Source organism: Nilaparvata lugens, chromosome 1, assembly GCF_014356525.2.
Source record: "Nilaparvata lugens isolate BPH chromosome 1, ASM1435652v1, whole genome shotgun sequence".
Classification (NCBI taxonomy): Eukaryota; Metazoa; Arthropoda; class Insecta; order Hemiptera; family Delphacidae; genus Nilaparvata; species Nilaparvata lugens.
In genome coordinates, this window is record NC_052504.1 from 9830656 (window position 1) to 9850879 (window position 20224).

Sequence of the window (20224 nt, forward strand, 5' to 3'; positions counted from 1 at the left end):
TTTTCGCGATTTTATCGAAAACGGCTCCAACGATTTTGATTAAAGTTATACCTAAAATAGTCATCGATAAGCTCTATCAACTGCCACAAGTCTCATCATCTGTAAAAATTCCAGGAGCTTCGGCTCATCTATGCAAAGTTTGATTTCAGATTCCCATTTATCATGCTTCAGATACAATTTAAACAAAAAAAAAATCAGGTGGAAAAGTTTGAGCATGAAAATCTCTTCAATTAATGTTCAGTAACATATTCACCTAAAATTGAAAATAAGCTCGAAATTCGAGAAAATGTGATTATCCAATTGCAAACTGTTGGCAACTGTTGATTCTATTGAATGATTCACTATGAAGAGATAGCAGACCTCATGTGTCTCCAGCGTTATTGCCCTGTCACCAGCTGGCTCAAATCTTTGAATAGTAGACTTGGGATGCGCGGGAACACTAGCGGCAGGTGATCAATTTTCATAACGGCAAGGAAAGTTGTGTGAGTGCGCTACACCAGATTTTTTAGATATGAGCGCCTAAGTTTACATTTTTGGGTCAGATAATTTCAAATTTGGCAAGAGATAAATTCTTTTTCCAGTAGGTTTATAGGTTTGGACCTCAAGGGACATTCTTCCAGGTGGCATTCTATCCAAATGACTGCACCAGTTGCTTCTATTTTTAGTGTCTAAAGTTATTCCATTTTCAAAAATATATAAAGGTTTTTTAACCTATTGCACACCCTTAAGGGAATAAACTGTTCCCCTTCATATTCACAGTGATACTATGAAAGACCCAAGAGATCGATGGGCAAGCGGCATGCGGCGCGCGGCACGCGGCACGCGGCATGCGGCACGCGGCACGCGGCAAGAGTGACTGAGGAGTGAAAGTGGCACAAATCGGAAACCACGCCGCCTCTGCACTGTTTTTGCGGTTGCTTCTTATCAACACTTCAACTCACTCTCTTTCAACCGTCTCTGATTCTTCTCTCTCACTCTCATGTGCTCGCCATCTATCTGTTCCTTTCCATTTCTCGACCCAGTTCGAGCGTGTGTGTGTGGATGCTCACACGCATGCAATGCATGTGTGGCTCATGTGTGTGTGTAAGTGACTTTGGCCGTGAGAGCGTGTCCAAGCTGGTTGCCACACCTCTGTCTTCATTTTCTCTCACTTTTCTTCTAATCCTTTTCTAATTTTTCTCTCAGTGTACGGTGGCCGACATATTCAACCAAAGATACAAATCATGTCAATGATATTACATATCTGTTACATCACTGTTTTCTATATATAAATATTCACAGATGGAAAATACTGATAATTGTATTTATTTAATTATTAATTTTATAAATTTTTATAAATAAAACGCCAACAGACATTTTATATATGTTTTTCGTAAATTTTTATGGATATATATTTTTTATTATCATTCCCAAAATAAATTTTATGGTATGCTTGTAATACTGTACAAACGTTATCGCTGTGATCTCAAAACTCAGATTATATTCTCATTTTCCAGCTATAATCTTAATTCATTTATTGTATAAAACACTATAATCAAAATACAATTATGACATTGGACGAAAAACTAGGATGAGTCTGTACTATTTCTCTCCAAACATTTCGATAAAATGTTAATATTGTCCAAAAGTTAAGGCTATGTAATCACACACTGCTTCGTCACTTGATTTTCGGTCCAGGAGTAATGATTTGATCGTGCGAATTTGCATTCAGCTATTGTTCCTGGGATTTTGAATACCGTTTAGCTATTACCAGGAACATATAATACAAGTTGAATAATTGATAAAAACCGTTAAATAATAATATATTCGACGGTATCTGTAGTTGCTATTACCTCTTACCAAGGAGGAGGTAATTATAAAACTTTACAAAATTTACACAGTTTTCAGAAATGTTGTGGAACTTCTCCATGGTGAAGTGAGGTGGAAAGGTAAATCATACAAATATTTTCAAATACACAAAAATAAGTTTATTCAAAAACCATACTCGAGTTTTACCGCCATACTTCAGTTTGCACTGAAGATGATGCCAAGTATGGCGTTGAAACTCGAGTATGGTTTTTAAATAAACTTATTTTCCCCTTTTTGTGTAGTTGAGAAGTTGATATTGTGATAATTATTCATATTAAATGAAAATACTAAGAAATTTTCAAAAACCACAGATTAATTTATCAATGTGAACTCAGTTTATCGGAGATTGACAATGGTATAACAACCGAAACCGGTCTTTCTAAGTATCAATCAGAGAAAACTTCTATAATTCTGTGGTATTGCTATAATTCTTGTATTCTGTGGTATCAATAAATCTGAGGTTTTTGATAATTTCTTAGTATTTTTATTTAAAACTTTTTTTGTGGATTTGACAATATTTGTGTAGCTACTTTTTCACTTAATTATGAAACTATGGAGGTTCCTGTATTGGATAAGTTCTAATAGATTATATCATCATATTATATTATGGCTCTAATATCATTATAGTGGATTATATCTGTGATTCATCGGTTATTCCATGCTCGAACTTTGACTATTGATACTATGAAGAAACTGAAGCGATTTTTCAGGCAAAAGTTAGGTTGTTTTCATCCTTGGCGGATGAATGGAGTTAACAGATCTTCAATAGCGAAGAGAATAAGAATAGGAATATTTCTATTTTCTTTATCTATAGTGGATGGGCACGCGACCGATAGACATTCCATACAAACCGTTTAAACACCACCAAAAACTAATAACACCTCCTTTCCATAAGCTGACACTTGGACAAGAATCATTATTTTGGTTAGGAATTTCTATTAGTTGGAAAGAGCACGGTGACTCACTGCACGCAATGCACCGCCTTCTAAATCATAAAACGAACTTGTCATGCACTAATAAACTCCTTTAAAACGTCCAAGGTATCCTGGATATAGGTAATTATCCACGTTCCTTTCAATATTCTTGAATTCTTCTCTCATTTTTGTGTTCACTGGGATCGACTCCCGGGAATCTCCTTCTTAGAAAAGCTCAATTGTAGAAGATCTCAGATCTAATCATCTTCATCATCATCATCTACACTTCATGGATTAGGTTTATTCCTAAGTTGAAAAATTTCAACTTTCAAATTCCATCTTGATCTAACATAAATGATACAGATATTGATGTGTACAATAATATTTTCAAGTTTCAGAAAATATGTGGCACTATACATAGAAACCTCAAGAATAAAACAAGACAAGAAACGAGAATAAAGTTCTATAATACTATTGCTGTTCCGACTTTCCTATATGGAGGTGAGAATTTGATTCACACACGTAGAATGGACAGTCGAATTCAAGCTGCAGATATGAGGTTTCTAAAGAGTGTATTTGGTTGCACTAGAGTTGATAGAATCAGAAATACTGATATAAGACAGGTTTTTTCGGATGCTGCTCTGCATGAAAGAATTATACAAAATAGACGCAAGTGGTGCAGTCATTTGAATAGAATGCCACGTCTGGAAGAATCCCCCTTGAAGTCCAAAACTGTAGACCTGCTGGGAAAAGAGATGTAGGGAGGCCAAGAAAGAGATGGGTACCGGAACAGGTTAATTAATAAACCTAAAACCTGAAGTGAAGATCTCAGATTTCTTACTCCACAAATCACCTGCTAAGTGTAGCAGATTTGAATCGTAATCCACTCCTCATTTGACAGCCCTCGCTAAAATCAGACCAGAGCTGACACTAAGGCCTGGTTGCACAAAAGCCGGTTAAATTCTAATAATGATTAATTTCATTCAGAGAAATGAAAACCAATCAGAGAAGGCTTCTCTGATAAGACGGATCTCTGGTTCTCGTGGAATTAATCACTGTTAAAATTCAACCGGCTTCAGTGCAACCGGGCCAAAGGGCTGTATGCTAACACCACGTTTATCACTGAACCACGTTTAGTAAAGTTGTAGATATGGTTGCATTTATTGTAATGTGTTTCATACGGGGTTTAAACGAACAGCTGACATTTCTCCGTTTAAACCGAGTAGGCTATCTGCATTCGGGCCTAAGTACTGTATACTATACAGTGTATATTACTTTATAAATCATAGTTTAATAGACTCGCGATAGTACAAATACTCGATGATTTTAAATACTTGAAATTTTTGATGAAATAGGAAGCAAATCTCTTATCCCTTAGAAAAATCTTGATGAATCGAATAGAACCTACGTATTTTTCTTCTTCAGGGCTACTCTTAAATATGAATAAAAATTAGAAATTCATTAACCCTTTTAAAATTGTTCAGTCACAAAATAGCCGAAACATGTTGTGATTGAACAATTTTAAAGGGTACTTAGATTTCTAATTTTCATCTATAGAATCTATGTAGGTCTATAGTTATTATTAACGAAAATCCTAAATAAATGCTGTAAATCACCCCGAAGACTTCTGCTACTGCAGACATTGACAACAGGGTTAACAGCTAGATGGAAATTCCATGAGAACTACTATACAAAAATTAGTTGCCAGCCCAGAAATCGAACCCGGTACCTCCCAATTGCCGGTCAGGAATGCTTACCCTTACACCAAACTGACAATCTCTGGATAGCAGCGCTCATTTTATACGAAGCCATAGCGGCCAACCAGTTACAGATGGAATTAAATAGAGAATGCATTTATTCAAATGCTAATTAATATATAATTATTATTAACGAAAATCCCCGAAAACTTCTGCTACTGCAGACATTGACAACAGGGTTGACAGCTAGATGGAAATTCGATGAGAACTACTATCCAAAAATTAGTTGCAGCCCGGGAATCGAACCCGGTATGGTGCTAGTCCGGTTTGGTGTAAGGGTAAGCATTCCTGACTAGCAATTGGGAGGTAGCGGGTTCGATTCCTGGACTGACAACTAATTTTTGGATAGAATTTACATCTAGCTGTTAACCCTGTTGTCAATGTCTGCAGTAGCAGAAGTCTTCGGGGTGATTTACAGCATTTATTTAGGATTTTCGTTAATAATAATTAAATATTAATTAGCATTTGAATAAATGCATTCTCTATTCGATTCCATCTGTAATCTATATATTGTATGGAACCAGAGTATTCTATGAAGGTGAGTAGCAAACGATCGTGTGGAGTGAAAAACTCAAGATTAACAAAAAAGAAAGAAGAGGAAGACGAGAAAAAGAGGGAGAAGAAGAAGAAGACATTGAATAAAAACAAACAACAAGAACAAGGAGAATTGCAACAATAATAAGATAAGAGGATAGAAAGGAGAAAACGAAGACGAAGAAGAAGAGGAAGACGAGAAAAAGAGGGAGAAGAAGAGAATAGAAAGAAGAAGAAAAATAGAAGAATGTGTAATATGAGGAGGAGAAGAAGAAGAAGAAGGAGAAGAAGAGAACGAATGAGAGAAGAAAGAGGGAGAAGAAGAGAATAGAAAGAAGAAGAAGAAGGAGAAGAAGAGAACGAATGAGAGAAGAAAGAGGGAGAAGAAGAGAATAGAAAGAAGAAGAAGAAGAAGAAGAAGAGGAGAAGAAGAGAAATAGAAAGAAGAAGAAAAATAGAAGAATGTGTAATATGAGAAGGAGAAGAAGAATGATATGGTGGAGAAGAAGATGGTGAGGGAGAAGAACAAAACAGAAAATAAGAAGAGAATGAATGAGAGAAAGGAGAGGGAGAAGAAGAAGAAGAAGAAGGAGAAGAGATCGAATGAGAGAAGAAAGAGGGAGAAGAAGAGAAATAGAAAGAAGAAGAAAAATAGAAGAATGTGTAATATGAGAAGGAGAAGAAGAATGAGATGGTGGAGAAGAAGATGGTGAGGAAGAAGAACAAAACGGAAAATAAGAAGAGAATGAATGAGAGAAAGGAGAGGGAGAAGAAGAAGAAGAAGAAGAAGGAGAAGAAGAGAACGAATGAGAGAAGAAAGAGGGAGAAGAAGAGAAATAGAAAGAAGAAGAAGACATTGAATAAAAACAAACAACAAGAACAAGGAGAATTGCAACAATAATAAGATAAGAGGATAGAAAGGAGAAAACGAAGACGAAGAAGAAGAGGAAGAAGAGAAAGAAGAGGAAGACGAGAAAAAAGAGGGAGAAGAAGTGAAAGTGAAAGAAGACGAAGCATACGAAGCATGAAAAATTAATTAGAATATGGAAAATGAGAAGAAAAGAAGAATTCAAAAGGACAATGAATTCTTGTAGATGGAAGGAAAGAGACCAGAAATGAGTGAGTAATTAAAGGTGGAAAAGAGTTAGCATACAAGCGAAAGTCTATGCGAATGCGAATTCACAAATTATTATAATAATTGAGTTACAGTTTATTTTCAAAGACGAGGAAATCAAAGGTAGATAATAGATAAAGGCAAGGCCAGATAAAGCTGTATGTATATGAGAAGAGAATTAACCTGGAAAACTAACATCATTATTGGTTCTTCAGAGTATAGATATTCATTCTATCCAACCAGAGAAATCAAGTCGCTTAATTAAATATGCAATTTTAAAGGTATGTTATGGAGGTAGATTTTCATTTACGCTATAAGTTGTAGTATGTGATGGATTAGTCAATGGATTGGGGGTTTGCATATGAAAGAAAAGTGATTTAATTTTTAAGTGACAATAATTTATAGGTACACTGATTCCTGTTGATATGGGTCATAAATTTCTATAAATCTCAAGATTTTCATAAATCTTACGATTTTTATAAATCTTAAAATTTATAATTCTGAGTACTTAAACATAATATGGACACCGATTTACCAGTATCCATACCAACCTCAAGATTCTAACCCTCTCAATGAAAACTCAACTTTCAATTAGGAGCATGTTCGACGACAAAATACTTGAGACATGTTTCAAACTTAACTGTGTAATTCTACACTTATAAAACAACAAGAACACGACATTTGACTAATTCAATTGTTTCTTTTAAAAAGGCCTTCTGATTCATAGATTTCAAAGTTCAATTGATTGACCGAGCGAAGTGAGGTCTAAGATTCAAGTCGACGGTTTTGTATTTCTCTTTATGTTTATATGTTTGTTTATATTATTCATGTTTTTATGTTCCGCATCTACAACGAAACGCAGCAATAGATTTTCATGAAATTTGACAGGTATGTTCCTTTTTGAATTTCACGTCGACGTATACATACGGTTTTTTGAAATTTTGCATTTTAAGGATAATACAAAAGGAAAAGTAGTCTCCTTTGAACGCCAATATCACCGTAAAAATCAGACTTTAGAATTATTCATCATAAATCAGCTCTCTAGTAGACTATAATACTACCCGTTCAAAAACATCGAACATCTTGAAAATGTATCTTTCCATCAACGTTGTATACAGTTGCAGCCAGACCTGATAACAGCGCTCACACTCACATTCCGGGACGACACGTTACGGTACGGTAGGACAGAAAGCTCTATGTTTATTTAGGATTTTTTCTAGACATTTTAAATTGATAAATTATTCAATTATTTTTGAGAAAAAATAACAACAGTTCAATGTAACTTACTGAGCGCGAGGTCAACTGTTCACAGAACTACCAGTAACTTTGATGAATATAAAGTATAGCAAGTTTTTGCAACTTCAGTTATGTCGCTTCTCGCATCCCAATCGCCATCTTCCATTGTTTATCCAGTCTACTTCAAAGAGACCTCTACTCTCCATTTGAATGTGGACATTGGATATCAATTTCTTCTGAATAACCTCCAAAGCTCAGAACAGACAACACGGATAATTCCGTTGACCAATACGTTAACTATATTGAAAGAAAATTAACGTAACTGGAACGAAAGTAAAGTAACTCTCCCCCATTCACAGACGTAGTCTTCTTGGGGGATTCCACTTTTCAATTATGTTACAATTTTTAAGAGAAATTAATAGTAATGTATTTATCTTTATTTTTATTATTTTATCGTAACTGAATTATATTGGACAAATTTGCAATTTCATGTGGAAAATAAATTGAAAAAGTAACTACTACGACGCCTTCAAGAAACCAACCGCAACCCACATGACATACGAGGAAAAGAAGGTTATTTCAGATCAGCCTTGGGCGTCAATGCCCGAACTTTTCAGTGTAGGAATTTGTTGCCCACTTTCACTGACTGGAATTTATTTTTCGTTCGCACATTTACATAAAAATTGTACTCAACAATCTCTTTGGTAATATGACTTTTGGTATATGGTATATACCTTGAATCAAAGAGAGTCTCAAAATACTAAACTATTCATGTAAACCCCAGAAATATAAGTTTAAGTGAATTTTAATTGTTCATTTTGTGATGAAACAAGAGAATTATGTACATGGTAATGTCTAAATCTGAAGACATTTTTCACAGAAGAGAAAACCTTCAAAGACGAGATAATTGAAATGACATTCTTAGGTAGAAAAAGGTGAAGATACATTTGAAAATAGATCAACAAAGATCTGAACGTATTCTATCTGAAAGTATTGCAACAGTGTTGTGAAGGCTATGTTGTAAATATGCATATTATCGAATAAAAATGACTCGATGTTGTCATAACCATTGGTTTATAGAACTATTTAAAAGATACCAGTTCCAGATACATAGCTGAATTATCTCATCTTAACGGATCAATCTGAGACACATTAAAAGAGTGTCCCAAAAATTCGAAGCATCAAAACATAACCTTCAAAGTAGTCATAATTACATTACATGGAGAGCTATTAATATTGATTCCTAGAAATCTCTATAGCAATCTGATAAGATGATTTTTCTTCTTCTTGTTCTACTTATCTTTCGAAAGTTTTGTTTATGTGTTAATGATCATTGTAAGTGCTGCCTCCTACCGACTACTGTGTCAAACAGCTTTGACCAATTACAGGCGAGAACGATGCATGCAGTACACGCCCATTCTCTATTCTGATTGGTCGACGCATAATGTAGACGCCATTTTGCGGGTCCAACTACACAATGTTTTAAATTATCTTCTTACATTAATTATATGTTATTTACATATTAGCCAATAAACTAGATTCTATCTAAAATTTATTACTCTCTCCCATAAAACGCTTCAAATAGATTATTTTGTTTTGAAAATATCAAGTTGTTTTTATAGATATTCGCTGATCTATTTGTAGCAATTGGGTTTGAATAGACTGTGCAATACCTAAATATTTTTAAAACCATTGTAAAACTTCAAAGTAGATCTGCCCGGTGATATACTTCACTTCCTCTTCTACTTATTGTTCTTCTTCTTCTTCCTTCTCCTCTTCTTCTTCTTCTTCTTCAACTTATTTTTCTTCTTCTTCTACCTCTTTTTCTTCTTCTTAGAAATTTTCATTCACAGTAATTGTTGTATGGGAAGGTATAAATATTAATTCCAAAGAATTTCTAAAGCTACCTGAAAAACTGGTTGGGAAGACTCATAAAACTTGAAATGTACCAAAGGAGACCTTCACCTTAAAAATGTTAAACCTATTTATTTTTTATTAACTGGCTTGTTCTTGTTTGATTTTCTCTTCAAATTTGTTGATAATAACATCTACATAATAGACTATAATCAAGTTTAACTTCTTGTCACATGTGGAAGGTAATTTATTGAGAGCTTGTCATGGTTTTAAAAGTTATTAATTCTCCAAAGAAGTTTACTTTCTTCGAAATTTATCAGTTGCCACAAGAAATACCGGTTTAAAATATGTTGACAAATTCTTCATTGGAAATTCAAGTAATAATACTTGATAGTAAACTTATTCATAGACATGGAATATGTTTTCGAATATAGTGTAAGTAGATAAGAAGAATTGAACTGTTGAAGAAATAATTCTAACACCATAGTATATCCGACTAGTTCATAAATAAAAATAGAAATCCTTTTTGAAATTTTTTACTCACATGTCTCGGCAATATAATGCCATTAACAAATCTTGACTTGCATCTATTTCATTTTTATACAAGATTAGGCCCATGAAAAAAAAACAATTCGACTAGTTCATTATCGCGATAAAAAATGATATGAGAATATTCAACATTAACATCTATAGAATGAGATTGTCATGAAAATTCCTAATTACTGAAAAGCGATAGCAGCTGACCACACGGAAGAAGGGCATAGACATCGTGGACGTTATAATAAAGAGTAGAGTTTGTAAACTTTGATTCATTTACTTTTGAAAAAGATATCATAATTGATCTTTCACCAGCTGCTCTTATCATGGATACTTCAGCAATACATCCTTATTCTAAAAACTGATTCTGTATTTTGGAACTACAAAGTCTATAAGATACAGTTTCGCTAACTTTTGATTCATCGGACCCTGCTCAAATTTTTCTCATTACATGTGCATAGAAAAGTGTCTATTCCGTAGGATATGATGCTCCGACTTCCTGTACTTCCTGACTTTCCGACTCTGAATATTTTGAATGCTGCATTTTTAAAGTTAAAATTTATGTCGGTTTAGATCTCATTTTCTGTTCTATCGTTAACCACAAACTTCGTTGACGTTAGCGTTAAAAGTTAAAATTTATGTCGGTTTAGATCTCATTTTCCGTTCTATCGTTAACCACAAACTTCGTTGATGTTAGCGTTAAAAGTTAACATTTATGTCGGTTTGGAACTCATTTTCCGTTCTATCGTTAACCACAAACTTTCAGCCAACGACACAGACAATAGGCGCGGTAGGCATTGTGGTTTGTGAAAGAACACTATTAGATCAAACATTATGATTGAGAAGGCGGTAGGTATGACACACTTTTCACTAATATTTTGACAATAAACTTGGGGGTTGAATCAAGATTAAACAGGCAGTAAGAAGTAATGTGACTCCGAAACAATCGGCCGAATATTTCCAGCTGAGTGGCTGAGGTTTTGGAGGCGGTTGCTTGTTACCTCTTTACCAAAATAATTCTTTTTGAAACTTCGAGGCCTGAGGGTGAACACATTTACACTCTCGAGCATGCGTAGTCACGTGGATTTATCTACTTGCATCTGATGACCGACTTATTCGACTGCAGCTATATTCTTCTTCTTTTTCTCCTTCATCTTCTCTCCTTTCTTCATTTTCTTCTTCCGGCTATCGACCCACTTCATGTCCGGTTTGTCGATGCCATCCGGATAGATTGTCGATCTGTTTGTCGGAACAAATCTTCTCCTCCTATTTCTTCTCTCTTCTCACTGTTGTACTGTTCTTTATCGGCGAAGCAGGTGTGAAGAAGAGTGTGATACGGCGTAATCAACGCTTCTTTTCTGCGTGTTCATATAATATCCTTTTTCTATCTATCGTTTAACTCTATTAATCGTTCTTCTCTCTCAATCTAATATGAAACCTCATGCATGCGAATGAACCCACCTCAGGCGGTGGGACCTTACCGCAAGGGACTCCCCACCAACAAAAGCCATACGAATTTACTTTTTTACCTTACCCAAGACAAAAATTGAGAACCATAACCTACTTTCAGTTTTCATTGAAAAAGTGAAATAAGTTATCGTAATCTTGCACCATTCATGATGAATTTTCAAGAATAATAATAATAATTTCTAAATTCTTCTCTCTCTTTTGAAAAAATGTGTAAACTTCAAGAAAATTCCAGAATGCTTCTTTCTTTCTTTGAAAAATGAGTAAACATCGAGCTTCAAGCATTCATCTTGGAAATTGATGATGCTAATGAATAAACTTAAGTTCATCTTAAATGTATTTTAATGTATTTCTACGGAAAAAATAACGAGTTCTATAGCATCAAGTCCTCATCCAGGAGACACCAGAAGTTACTTTCCATTTTCGTCCTCAAAAGTGTACAACTTTCAAGCTCAAATGGACTAGATCCAATTTATTTATTTCTATTTACAATGCAAATAACACTAATGTAATAACATTGAAAGATAAAATAATAAGGTAGTCCTTGTGCTATTTTTCTTCCGAATTTATATGTAACAAAGTCCAAGATAAGGTTAGAATTTCACGTGTACAATTTTTATAAAATTTTGGTCCAAAATAAACATTAAAACTATAAATTTTGAATTTAGATGGCTTAAATTGATAAATTAATTAGAAATATTCCACTCATTTACCACTTTTAACGAATAATATTGAGTTATTTAAGAAATTTGGAACTATTCAAGAAACACATACTCGTAAACACTAAAGCTCTAATATTGTAAAAACCCATTAATTTTAGAATATGAATAATACTATGAAGAGTTTATTGGAAAAAGAGGAGAAAATGAAGAGGGATAGTGCGGATGGAGGAAAAATTAACTTCTACTGTTAAATTTGATGGAAGCAACAAAAAAGTAAGAAATTATCGTAGGCAGAAAACAATGCTCTTTCCACGCAGACGGAGAGGATAGATTACAGTTAGAAGAAAGATAGATTAGGAGGAAGCAAGTTCAGACACTTGTCACTGAGCTTGACAAGTTCAAGAGAAGTCTGGTGCTAGCTTGGATACAGAATGACGAGAAAAGGCCAAGCCAGCACAGTAGTCGTTCACTATTTCAGTAGCAGACTTCTCGACTGGCAAGATCTAGTAGCTGGTCGGAAGTCAAACAGTCTGACATACTGGCTGAGTGACTGACAGAAGGCCTACCGCATAGAATGGATAAGCTCTAGCTTCTAGCATCAACTTCGAATCCAACGTTCTCGAGAACTTAGTTCGGTCTAGAACTGTCGTTCAGGTCAAATCTATGAGGCAAATTATCGAATCCAACGTTCTCGAGAACTTAGTTCGGTCTAGAACTGTCGTTCAGGTCAAAGCTATAAGGTAGAGTAAATATTGCGGGTTGAAAAGAATAGAGTGAATAGAATAGAATAGAAGGAGGGAATAGAATGCTTTATTAAAATAACTAGGTGTTCGGAAAGCAATATAATATAATGATAATAATGCTGAGGGTGATGCTCACATAAGCTCTCAGGCTTGTGCGTGGGTAAATGTCCACTCTCCCACTTAACCACGTTGTGAATAAAACTAATTAACAAGAGACTGGATGGACTAAATTGAACAATAAAGGAAACTAAGCCAAGCAAGAAGAAAATATATAAACTTTTAATCCATAAAGTCATTCAATAATCCATTTCACTTCACTAATTCATCAATATAACTCAAGAATCCTATTCTATTAAGCGAGCAATTTCTGTATTTATATATCTGGTAATTTTTATATCTGGTTATTTTTATAACTGGTTATTTTTAAATCTGGCTATTTTTATATGTGTTTATTATTTATGTTTAACGGATCTCGAAAACGGCTCTAACGATTTTCACGAAATTTGGAACGTAGTAGGTTTGTGATATGAAGATTCGATTGCACTAGGTCTCATCCTTGGGAAAACTCGCTGAACGACATTAAAAGGATAATTCATCCTTGGCTGAAACGGCTGTGGATAGTAAAAAAGTGAGTGAGCAAGTGAGTATGTGAATATGTGAATTCATAAGATGACGTATAGCCAGCTGTGAAATAAAAAACCCGATCATTTTAGAGAATTGTGTTCTGTTTATCGATAAATAAAAATAACGAGCGAAGCTCGGTGCCCCGATATTAATAAATAACTCAAAACTCATTGAAAACCCACGCGGTCAATTCCGTCGAACCACAATTCAGCTCTGTAGCATATTATTCAATATCTTAAAATCATGTCTAATGAATGAAAGTAAAAAGATGTGACCAGAACATATTCTTCAATTTTTGAACTTCTATGATTTGGTAAGAATAGTTAATGCTGAAATTCGTGTAACGTCTTGTCTATCTCTGGTGGTACGTACACTCAAGGTCGTAAGTCCTATAATGAGTCCTCGATGTTGAAATTTGATACTTGAAAATATTTGAAGAAATTCAATCTGAACACCAGGGTAGCCTATAGGTAACACAACCATATTAAAAATGATGAAACAATATTGTATTTGCTTTTTGGCATGTATTTGATAGTTTATTTACTTTTTGAATAAAGAATATCGAATGATTGGATGAATTATGTGGTAATTTTCTATTAAAATGAAGAAATATAAATACAATTTCAATATTACAACTGTACTCACTCCACTCTATTTCTACTCTTTTCCATTCCAATCGAAAAATTATCAAATTTACATCTATTAATACTCAGCTCCAATATTCAAGTAATGCTATCAAATCATACGAGTCCATAATTGAAATATACAAGTAGTGGTGTTTTTCTAAAAGTTCATAATAAATCGGAGAACTCACGTTTTTAAACCTTCTCCTAATGAAGATGATCTGTTTTGAAATACAATAGAAAGTGCATAGTCTTTTTGCTGATAGAATCCAATGAGAATAACTGACCCTATGAGAATAACTGACCCTATGAGAATAACTGACCCTATGAGAATAACTGACTCGGACTAATCGTATTATCATCGCTAATCGCGATTATCGTATATCGTTTACTAATCACTCTATTTGATTGAGAGGAAAGCAGCCCTATTTTCAAGGTCGCTGGCGCTGCTCAAGGTTACGGATTGGAGGCCGGCCACTGAACCAAAACAAATGCTACCGTTACAACGGACTGCCACTACAAATAATACCGTAGCAACGTAGCTGGTCTGAGAATACGGTAAGGTAATTTGCGTTACGTTTACTCTATTCAAAGCTGCCGATTCAAATGCTTACTTCTGGAATGCGTAATTCGACCAGAAAACAAGATTCGCTTGAGCTTCCGTTCTCAGACAATAGACAAAGATCGGTAATAGAGAAAATGAAAGTGAGCATTTTATTAGGATGTTTACTTGAAACCTATGAATATACGAATATCCATTGAGAGGCTCACAAGTGATATTAATAAAAATAGAAAATAAATAAATAATTTACTGTCAAAACATAAAAATGTCATAACAACGACATCAGCTTACGGCAATATCACATTTCATTTTCATTATTTTAATCTATTTTATTTTTTAAATCAATTGCATAGCACTCGCGCAAGTCAAAAAACAAACATTCACACAAATAACTTTCAAAATTGAATTTCGAAAAACTCATCTACCTTATATAAACATTTTCCAACGAGCAAATTCTTTAAACCCCGTTTAAATCTCTCATAGTCAATTACTCTTATCTCATTACGGAGAGCATTTAAAATTTTCATAGACATGTATTGCCAATTGCCAATCCCTTATCCACTATACCCCTTTAGTGTCAAACTTTAACTTGAGCTAGCAATAATTTGAGCTAGAATTGAACTGTTCATTAACAAAAAGTGTTAGAATCCAGTCGAATTGCAAGGAAAACAAATAGGAATATTCATTGAAAGATTCATAAATTATTGTTTGTTCATTTCCCACATAATCTTTCAAATATCAAAGATATTTTAATCAAATAAAACTAAATTGGACTATTTATATCAAAATATATTAGGGAGAGAAACAATTTGTGATATACCCCTTTAGTGTCAAACTTAAACCTCATAATTTAAGCTTGAATTGAACTGCTAATTAACCAGAGTGCTAGATTGCAGTCAAATTACAAGGAAAAATAGGAATACCCATTGAAAGATTCACAAATGATTGTTAGTCCATTTTCGACATAATCTTTCAAATATCAAATGGTTGGGCATCCAACAAGACGTATGGAGAGATAGAGGCAGATGGCGTGTTGCGTGCGGGAAACGGCCGGGAAGGATGTAAAAACCCGCGTATTATGTATTAGGTAAATAGATTTGAACCAAATGACTAAATTGGACTATTTATATCAAAATTAGGGAGAGAAACAAATTTGGGTTTATTATCGCCCAATTATTAATTTGATCTTACAGTTGTGTTGTGAGTGATGTTGTGGTACTTTTCCATAATGGAAATTTAAATTTGTGTTTTCATTATTAATTTGATATTGTAATTGTGGAATGAAATTGATGAATAATTCAATTGATCTATTTGAAATTTACATAAATAATCACCATTGACTAATGATCATTACCATTGAGATAACTATCTTTACTTTCACTGTGAACCGTTATTACTTAATGTAGCGCTGTTCTAATTCATGGGACATTAAAACTGCGTCAGGTACGGGTATGTTTCAGAAACACTGAAAGAACTGTCATTGCGTGGCATGAAAATTGCAAAATACCCTCATCATTTTGCATATGATGTGTACATCTAAAATCGACAACCTATTAATTACGCAATTTGAAATTAGCCATGTAGAAGGTCTTCAAACATAGTGGAGCTTATGAAATGTAACTGTAAAATGTTGCAACCAAAGAGTTTTTCATGGAACATCTGGTGTTTTTAGAACTATTCAATTAAATTCAATCTTATTCAGAAATGAATACATTACTCAGGAATTGATAAAAATAAATATAGAAAGAGTTCATAATCTGTTTGCTTACATAATTCTTTTCCCAACTTTCAGGATAAAAGACCTTAAAGAGATATAGACCCACAATGCCTATGCCTTCCCAATGATAGCTCTTACTTGAAATCGAAGGCCGCCATTGTGAGATTTTAGCACGAGATATTATATCTATTATTTGTAATACTATAGATTACAAAGGCATTGGTATGTAATAATCTTACAGGTTGCCCACTCAATGGCTGATTTCAATTCCAAGTACGAGACTAGCGCTGCATGTGAGTCTATGTATCTTTAAGGTCTTTGTTCAGGATGATAGTGATAGGATTCGATTATAGAAGGATTTTGATAGCAGATAAGTTATGATTTCCAGATTGGTTATTGGCCACTTGGGAGATAAATGAACTGAAAGTTTTGTTTGTTTAAAGTGAGCTAAAGCTGGTCATCCTTTCAATTGAACTACTAGGGGAGATAATATCATGAACACATCCTATTGTGGCTAAGTACTACAGTACCATAAACTAATATATTCCACCTACTGAAAGAATCTTACAAGAGACTGAATACTACCATGAAGAAACAATAGCTTGAGTAGATATCCCATGGTATAGGGCGTTTATGTCGCTACTTTTACTGTTATCTCAAGCCTATAGTCCACGTATTTCTTTCCCAAAAAGGTGTGTGACGCTGGTAGTCTCTCATATTGTGCCGTTCATACACTCTCACCCCAACAAAACAGTAAAAATCGACAATAATCGATAGTAATCGACTTGAGTTAACAGTAAAAGTTGCGACATAATCGCCCTATATCATGGGATATCTACTCAAGCTATTGTTTCTCTATGATACTACAGACTTACAATAGAATGACTGAATGGTCCTATTGAATAAATACAGTTTTACAAAAGACGGAATACGATAAGTAAACTACTTTCTAAACACTACAAACTCACACGAAGATGACACAATCTTAAAGGAATTATATTGTCGTAAAGGAATACAATCCAACAAGAGACTGAATACGGTAAGTATAATTCATTCTAAATACTACAGGCTTTCAAGAAAATTACTTAATGATCCTATTGAATAAATACAGTCTTACAAAAGACTAAATACGAGAAGTAAGAGAATAAAGTTGAGTGAGTTGTGTTTTTTTTGGCTCTAAATTTTGTCAAATTACGCAAAAATGTTTCAATTAATGGTGATTTGAGTGTGATATTTTTGTTCTATATTCTGTTTTCAACCATCAAAATTTAAGTTTCTTAGTTTTCGTGGTTTTTTTAGTGAAAATTGACTAAATTTTAGAAAAGTGGAACCATAACCCTATCTTGGACTTTTAAAATGTTATCTGAATTTGGGAGAGAAATAGTACAAGGAGTATCCTTAGTTTTTCTCTCCCAATCAGTGCTACTTTGTAAGAATTATAAATAAATAAATAAAGAAATACTGAAATACAAAAAGGAATGATGTGTACCTGGAGTATGGATATGGCTAGTAATGCGACGAAACTCGTCGCGAGGAGTCTTTCTAACGTCATGTCGCGTCCGACGGTCCTGAAATCAAACAAAAACTAATTAGGAATCAATAATATAATAAATAAACAATACTAATATAGTGAGATTGAAGCTATAAAGTCAGCACTTGATTTGCTATCCTTGACTTATTATAGAAATCAATAAATGAACCAATAACTTGATTTGCTATCCTTGTCTCATTAGAAATCAATAAACAATGTTACTATATTGAATAGTCAACCTAAACATGAAACATGTGATAAAGAAATTCAAAAAGGGTACTGAGATTTTTATTTCTTTCTATTTATATTACAAGTAGCCCTATAAAAAAGAGATAATTACTATATTGAGTTTAAGGTTAGCAACTGATTGCATTGGATTGATATCCTTGTCTGTCATTATGGACAAAGCAGATAGCTCTATCCCTCTCCAGTGTGGCCAAATTGTTAGTAGACTGTGTAGGAAAAAGAGAACTTCTAAAATATTTCATTCAACTATGAAAATGTGTTATTGTACATAATATAGTCCATGGAAAAATATATTTCCTTGACGAGTGAAATAAATTTATTAATAATGATTGCATTGGATTGATATCTTTGTCTGTCATTATGGACAAAGCAGATAGCTCTATCCCTCTCCAGTGTTGCAAAATTGTTAGTAGACTGTGTAGGAAAAAGATGAACTTCTAAAATATTTCATTCAACTATGAAAATGTGTTATTGTACATAATATAGTCCATGGAAAAATATATTTCCTTGACGAGTGAAATAAATTTATTAATAATGATTGCATTGGATTGATATCTTTGTCTGTCATTATGGACAAAGCAGATAGCTCTATCCCTCTCCAGTGTTGCCAAATTGTTAGTAGACTGTGTAGGAAAATGATGAACTTCTAAAATATTTCATTCAACTATGAAAATGTGTTATTGTACATAATATAGTCCATGGAAAAATATATTTCCTTGACGAGTGAAATAAATTTATTAATAATGATTGCATTGGATTGATATCTTTGTCTGTCATTATGGACAAAGCAGATAGCTCTATCCCTCTCCAGTGTTGCAAAATTGTTAGTAGACTGTGTAGGAAAATGATGAACTTCTAAAATATTTCATCTTAACTATGAAAATAATTATGTTATTGTCCATAATATAAAAAATAAATTTCCTTGACGAGTGAAATAAATTTATTAATGATGATTAGTTAATCATTATCAAGAGAAATCAATATCAGACCAGATTTATCGGGATAACTTCAATCACAGCCATCCACTATAGAAGGTGGTGGGAGAGGAGAAGTTGCAACAATGCCTTCCTATAATTTCCACTGACTCTATAGCTTGAATCTCAGTATAGATCATTACATAAAATTAAGTATGTGTAAGTGGCCAAAAAAATGCTAAATGATTTATTTTTTCTTATGATAATGAAAATATCATCAAGGAATCTACTATATTTGAATTATTTGGAAGGAAATGGAGCTTTTCTTACAGTCAACTCACAGTCAGAACTTATAAACTCTTATGTTGAGGAACGGAGAAAGACTTGGTGGGTAAAACGGAAAGTGATTTGTGAGTTCTGGGTGACCGGAGCGAGCACAATGAAGTGTGACGGTTGTCAAGAGAAAGAGGTCTGAAGAGAGTGAGAGGGTGAATGAGCGGGTGAGTGGTGCATTGACCAAGTGACCAGTTAGGAGCTTCCTTTCCCTTTCCATTTCAGAGCACCAATGCCAACCGACTGACCCATATAATATACGTGCTTCCTCTTTTTAAACAGTTTTCTTTTCACATAATAATATTATCCTTTCATCTTCGTTGCTTCCCATTCATACCCATTCTCTATGTCTTTACTCATTTCAAGCACAGAGGAAAGAAACACTACTTATTCCGTCTATGCTTATTCACTATGTGAAACACTATGCTTACACTATGCTAGTGTAAACACTATGCTTATTCCGTGTTTCAAGCTTCAATTTAATCCAATTCTTTTATTATATCTAGAATAAAAATATGTAAATAATAATATAAATCATCAATCAGAATTATTGAAGATTTGGTAGGTGTGGTTCTTGTTTCAAGATGGGTTTCATTTGTATGGTTAAACATTAAGCATAAACATTTCAAATGTTTCAATTCAATCCAATTCTTCAATTATATACAGTGTAAAAATACATAAAATAATATCATCAATGGGTAAACATACCTGTTTCAATGCTAACAAAAATATCTATGTCGTTGATAATTGAGCTCAATTTCATTCTATTAATATGGAAATTATTTTTTATACAAAACCCCAAAAAAGAGTGGTTGAAATCTCTTATACTACATTCAAGATGAACTATTAATCAAATTCAACAATCGAGGAATTGTTAAACTACAAAACAATGTTAAATAGAAGTGAAAACTAGTCTACCAAGTCTACAATGACCAATAAGAGTGGAATGAAGTTGAAAGTACAGTTGATAGAAGCTCAATTTCATTCTATTAAATATTGAATTTATTT

General features: G+C 33.7%; 1 protein-coding gene across 2 annotated transcripts in view; it reads right to left on the minus strand.

The window, feature by feature from the left end:
- LOC111050778 overlaps positions 1–20224 on the minus strand; it is an 87133-nt gene that overhangs the window by 30536 nt on the left and 36373 nt on the right. For both annotated transcript variants that reach the window (XM_039429733.1, XM_039429729.1), the window contains exon 2: positions 17682–17760. In XM_039429733.1, coding sequence (XP_039285667.1) covers positions 17682–17744 — 63 coding nt within the window. In that variant the 5' untranslated portion in view covers positions 17745–17760. The remainder of the gene's footprint in view (positions 1–17681; positions 17761–20224) is intronic.